The sequence below is a fragment of the Quercus suber genome, unplaced genomic scaffold (genome assembly GCF_002906115.3).
Source record: "Quercus suber isolate HL8 unplaced genomic scaffold, Cork oak 2.0 scaffold_342, whole genome shotgun sequence".
NCBI lineage: Eukaryota > Viridiplantae > Streptophyta > Magnoliopsida > Fagales > Fagaceae > Quercus > Quercus suber.
Window position 1 is genome coordinate 249,453 of NW_027069794.1, and position 5,760 is coordinate 255,212.

General features: G+C 32.6%; 1 protein-coding gene across 1 annotated transcript; it reads right to left on the reverse strand.

Annotated features, from left to right (window-relative positions):
• Window positions 1–3,806, reverse strand: LOC112002213 (probable enoyl-CoA hydratase 1, peroxisomal). The gene is made up of 3 exons (XM_024034367.2): window positions 3,314–3,806; window positions 1,358–1,640; window positions 1–555 (listed from the first exon to the last, which is right to left on the reverse strand). The coding sequence occupies exons 1-3, from the start codon at window positions 3,721–3,723 to the stop codon at window positions 451–453; spliced, it is 798 nt and encodes a 265-aa protein (XP_023890135.1). The 5' UTR covers window positions 3,724–3,806; the 3' UTR covers window positions 1–450.
• Between the last annotated feature and the right edge of the window lie 1,954 nt (window positions 3,807–5,760).

A 5,760-nucleotide genomic window follows, 5' to 3' on the forward strand; every position in this document is an offset into this window, starting at 1 on the left:
TAATAGCCGTAGATTTGAACAATTTTATTAACAATAAACACCACTAGTTTACTTACATAGTTGTACCATCTCTTTTCTTCTTTCTAAAGAGTTAAGCCCCGTTTGGTACACCCACTCAAACACATGTTTCTAGTTTTTAAACAACATTATGTGTATTTTCACACATATTTTTAAACACATATTTTTAGTTTTTAAGTGCATGTACCAAACATCCCTTATACTGCCCTTCTTTTTCTTATTTCCTATTTTTTGAATAGGGTAGGTCAGCTTTGTGCACATCATATATTGAAGTTCACAATTGGACCAAACATTTATTGATACAAAAAACTTTGAAGTTCCAAGAATTTGGAGGAAAAGAAACTGCAATTAAGGATTCATAATTTCCCACCTTGCATAATTTCCCACCTTTTGGGAGTTATTTTGCAACAGAGGATGTGCACATCAGAAAATCTACAGCTTTGAAGAAGGTTTCTTTGAGCTCCGACCTGCTATGAATTGCTGCATCTTCTCAAACTGCTCCTTGGTCATTCCGTTGTAATAGTCATAAGCCCTCTCCTGAAAATAGCAGTGGTGCACACAAATTAGTTATAAAACAGTAGGAGAAATAATAAATTGCAAACTAGGTTCTTAACAGATACAACATTCCAACTAGTCACGAACAAGGAAGACAGAAACATAAGAATTTTTCAATATAGTCGTGCAGAACAGAAAATAATGACATACTGAAACTGAGTACATCTCTCTTGCTTAGCTAAATACAAAGCCAGAGCTGAAGAGGCTCTTCTTCTAATTATTGCAATGGTTGGTCATTCCACCTAAAATAATGCAAACTTGAAATGCTCACAGCCATGAAAAAGTGATGTTCCAAGCAATATGGGCTCCGTACATATCATCTATTAGTCTGACACTGTTTTGATATTCTTGTAGACGCCACAGAGAAAAATTGATGTCACAAGAAACATGAGCTCCATACAAAACATCTATTAGCCTGAAATAGCTACACCAACACAAATTTGATATGCACGCACACACCACTAAAAAAGAAGTACGTTACAAGAAACGTGATCTTTTAAAATACAGTACACAGAAAATGCATGTAATTAAGCCCATGCTTCAGAACAGGGTAAAGGCAGACCTCAGCACCTTAGAAAATTTTGGTGAAAGCCTCCAACTATTAAAACAACTTTAAGATCATCAATTTCAAAAACAGTTTATTAGTATAGAAAGGAAAATGGAACAAGGAGAGAGAGAGGCTAGATAGGAGCCATGTAAATCATCATAAGGATAACACCAATTTCATATTAATGCATTATATAATATCATTCTTAAACGTATACCAATAAAATAGACATATTACCTTTTCCAATGCAAGAGCGTGACCCAAATCCAGCTTGAGGCCATCATTTATGACTGATTTATACCTCAACACGAAGTCTTGATTATTTTTTAAAATGCCTTCACCAATTTCTCTGGCTTTCTTCAACAATTCACCTTCTTCAACAACATAGTTGACAAAGCCCAACCTCTCAGCTACTTCTGCAGTTAGTGGTGTTGCTGTTAGGGAAACCTCACGCGCTTTGTTGGGACCAATTATGCGCGAAAGCTTCTGAGAGAGACCCCATGAAGGAAATATTCCAAACCTGCAAGGAACAATTTTGCATGTACACATTCATTTACATATCTAAGTATCTCATTTATAATAATTTAAAAAAAAAAAAAAAATCATATCTAGGTATCCCATTTCCCAGAAGCACAAATTTTGTCTTTGAGAATGAAGTGCCTTTTATTATAACATTAGTAGCCGAGGCCCAAGGGGCTTATTCAGTTATTATTTCCTCTCAATCAACAAGGGCTTGAGTCCCTTACAATCAATACAATGCACTAGCAGCACCTACTATAAAGGAAATTGTCATTGGACTATATTCATCGTAATTACACAATTGTTTCTTGCGTTATCATTTTTTGCTTTTGGTACTGGCGTACCACTTGAGATAGCAACCCATATGATCTAATATATCCAAAATCAAGCATAACAAAAAGAAATACTGTATATAACAAAAAGAATATACTCAAACATCAACTCTACCAAGCAAATAAGCAAATCATGTCCAATAAAATTCATCAGAAAATGGATTTTGTGGAATCATATCAACTGCAAATGTCAACACCAAGTCCCTTCATATATAGTGTGCTCTTTTACCTAGCTACTATAATTCAATAAATATAAAGAGTAATAATGGTTGGAAGACAAATTTTTTTCACAACTACTATTGTGATTAGAGTAACATCAGTTTCATCTGGGTCAACTACTAACACCACTTTTATTATGCACTACTCATAATAGGCCATTTTAGTAGTACAGAAATGTTCTCTATCCTTATATCTATTGATACATATATTTCCACAACTATTTTCACAATTGCTAACACAACATGCCACTATGATCCTTACTTGATAAAAATAACACGGACCTATGTTAGCAATTATGAAAAATGTTGTCTTGACTCTTAAGCCTTTTTGAGCAATAAAATCTATTGTAAAACCCTATTTTAGTCCCTAAACTTTACCAAAAGTTTGTTTTTTATCCTAAACTTTTAAAAGTTCATTTTCCATTCCTAAACTATTGAAAAGTTCGTGTTTCATTCCTAAACTATAAAAAATGTTATACTTTCCGTCCTTAAACTTTACCAAAAATTTATTTTTCGTCCCTATTTTTGTCACTAAACCATTAAAAAATCTCTTTACAAAATTTAAGGATGAAAAAAAGAACTTTTTAATTTTATGTATGAAAAACAAACTTTTGGTGAAGTTTAAGAAGGCAAAATAGCATTTTATTCTAAACTCTTATGACACAAAAGTTTTCACAATCTTTTTTCAGAATTGCTAACGTGGCAAGCTGAGATTTAATTGAAACATAAAATCTAGTAGACCTTCGTTAGATTTAGTACAGAATTTTTTTTTTTAATTAAAGTTTTATGCGTCGCTTCTACCCTTTATCATTAAACCAAAATATCAATCGGTTTTTAGTATAGCGGGATCCCAAACCTTATAACAAAACACTAAGGGAGCATTTGTTTATGTGCTGATGTGAGATTAAGATTTTTTATTTATTTTATTCTTTTTTAACATTATCATAATTTAAAATTACAAAATATATAACGTAATCTTAATTTCTTAATCTCATAACCTTTTTAAATAATGTAAGGATACATTATAAGCGTCAAACGTCCCTAAACACATACGGATTCGAATCACAAATTTTCAAAAAAAGAAAAAGAAAAGGAAAAGCTGAGGTTGAGCTAATAATACTAACCTTGCATGCGTGTCAATGAACTTGGTACCTTTAGCAGCGACCACAATATCACAAGCGAGCGCGATTTCGAACCCAGCAGTGACTGCGAACCCACCAATGGCTCCAATTATGGGCTTACGGGCCCGCTCCATCTGGGCCACCGGGTTGGACTCTAAATCCTTCACGTCCCCCTTGAAAACGTCCTCTGCCGATGTCAAGTCCACGCCAGAACAGAAAGCTCGACCCGACCCGGATAGAATTATGACCCGGACCGAGCCGTCACGGTCCAGGGACTTGAACGCTTGGGCCATGTCCGTCATCATCGACTTGGTCAACGAGTTCAGTGACTTTGGACGGTTTATCGTCACGTATGCGATCCCGTTCGGTTCGCGTTTTACCAGTATAAGCTTTTCCGATTCGGACCACTCCATTTTTTTTTTTTTTTTTTTTTTTGGTTTATCGAAATGGGACGGTGATGGGTCTGAGATTTTGGCTTTGGTTTTATATTTTATTTTTGGGTTTGGTGTGATTTGTCCTTGGGATGCGTGTAGGCTTTATCCACAACGACAAAGACTGCCTTCAATCTTCATTGTCCATTTATAGAAGCGGTGTGTCGTTTTCGGGGTAATCCACCGAATAAATTTCCACAATCCTAACCAATTTTTTTTTTTTTTTTTTTGGGTATGATTTAAAGGTTTAAATTTTGATATATCAACGTTTCACTAACTATTCTCTTAAAATAATAAAATAATATTACAAACAAAATAATATTAATCACCAAACTCCATCTCAAAAAATTACATTTTTGAAGACTACGATCTCCAAAAAAAAAAAAACGGAGTCAACTTGTTTTAACAAATTTCCCTTTAAGATATTTATCACACAAGATATATATATATATATATATACACACACACACACACACACTATTATGTTTAAAAATGCTTCATTTTTTTGTTCAAAAATGACTCTACACTCTTTAGTTCGAGATAAAATTAAAGGATAATCCGGTAAAAATACAATTCTAACTCCTACTAAAATTGTAAAACATGACCTAAAAAATAAGGCCCATTAATTTTCAAATTGTTTTATTCACTTATAAATTAGATTCTCAAAATATATATATATATATATATATAAAATAAAAACACAAGTTTTTTTTTTCTACAAAATAGGACCACTAAAAAAAAAAAAAAAAAAAAAAACCTCTTATCACACGTGCAAAGCGCATGTAATGAGGCTAGTGTGTGTGTGTATATATATATAAAGAACCCATAATCAAAGAAAGTTTATTTTATCCCAATCAATGTATAGTATAACTTGCCTTACACTCGTTTAAAAGTTATCAAGATTTTTTAGTGAAGTTTGTGATGTGCATTTGTATTAGAACTTCTTTCCCTCTTCCTCTCCCATCCCTCTTCCTCTCCCTTGTGTGTGTTTGTTTCTCAGAAAAGAAAAAACCATCACTCTTTATCAGATGATTCAGATCCATTGAGATTGTTTTGTTCAGTACAATAAAACTTAAAATTAATAGGAACAAACGTTACAAACCAATCCCCCTGTTTGGTCCCAAGAGAACAAACGATATTGAATGTGGTAGGTTGATTTCATTTTCCAAACCAGAAAATCTTAAAATGAGAAACAAACAACTGTGTTTAAAAGAAATCAAAAGAAAAGGTTTTCAAAACCAAAAGAAAGGGTTTTCAAAACCAAAAGAAAGAAAGAATCTAGAATTTAGGGGGAAAGAGATTACAGTTGACATTAAAAATTGGAACTTTTTAGGTGAGGGGTTGAGCACGAAGCACATATAAAAGTTGCCGAAGAAGGAAAAATCGTCTATAATTTTGTTGGAGGTGGAAACCAAATTGGCAGATCTCCATGGGGAGGGAAGGGTTTTTTTTTTTTTTTTTGCAATATTATTTTATTATTTTAAGAGTATTTTCAGTGGAATGCTAATGTTACAGAATTTTAAAGAAATCTATTTGGTAAAGTACCTTAGAAACTCTAGAAAATCTGAATCTGTCATTTTCTAATGCATGCCGTGTTGATCTGAAGCAACAGCCATGCCAATCAGATCTCTCTAATCATGGTACAAATTTTGGATTAAAAAAATTGAAGTCCACTGTATAATTATTGATCTAATTAATTAAGTTGGTAATTTGGATTAAAATTTATCAATTGGAGTCTAGGAAAATCTGCTTCACATTTCACTATATGCAATCCAATTTTCTTATCTTGGGAGTTTTGTCAAAAAATAAATAAATAAATAAATAACTAAATTGGTTGGCTATAGGATAATTTTTAAGGTAAAATACTATTTTGGTCCCTAAACTTTACTAAAAATTTGTTTTTCATTCCTAAACTTTTAAGAAGTTCATTTTTGGTCCCTAAATTATTGAAAAGTTCATATTTCGTCCCTAAATTATTGATTTTTTTTTTTATATCCATAAATTTTACTCAAAGTTTGT

Coding starts and splice junctions, on each gene's coding strand:
- LOC112002213 (XM_024034367.2), bottom strand. CDS start 3,723: ATGGAGTGGTCCGAATCGGAAAAGCTTATACTGGTAAAACGCGAACCG. Junction 1,641..3,313: donor TTCATTGACACGCATGCAAG/GTTAGTATTATT, acceptor TGTTCCTTGCAG/GTTTGGAATATTTCCTTCAT. Junction 556..1,357: donor ACGCTCTTGCATTGGAAAAG/GTAATATGTCTA, acceptor TGCTATTTTCAG/GAGAGGGCTTATGACTATTA.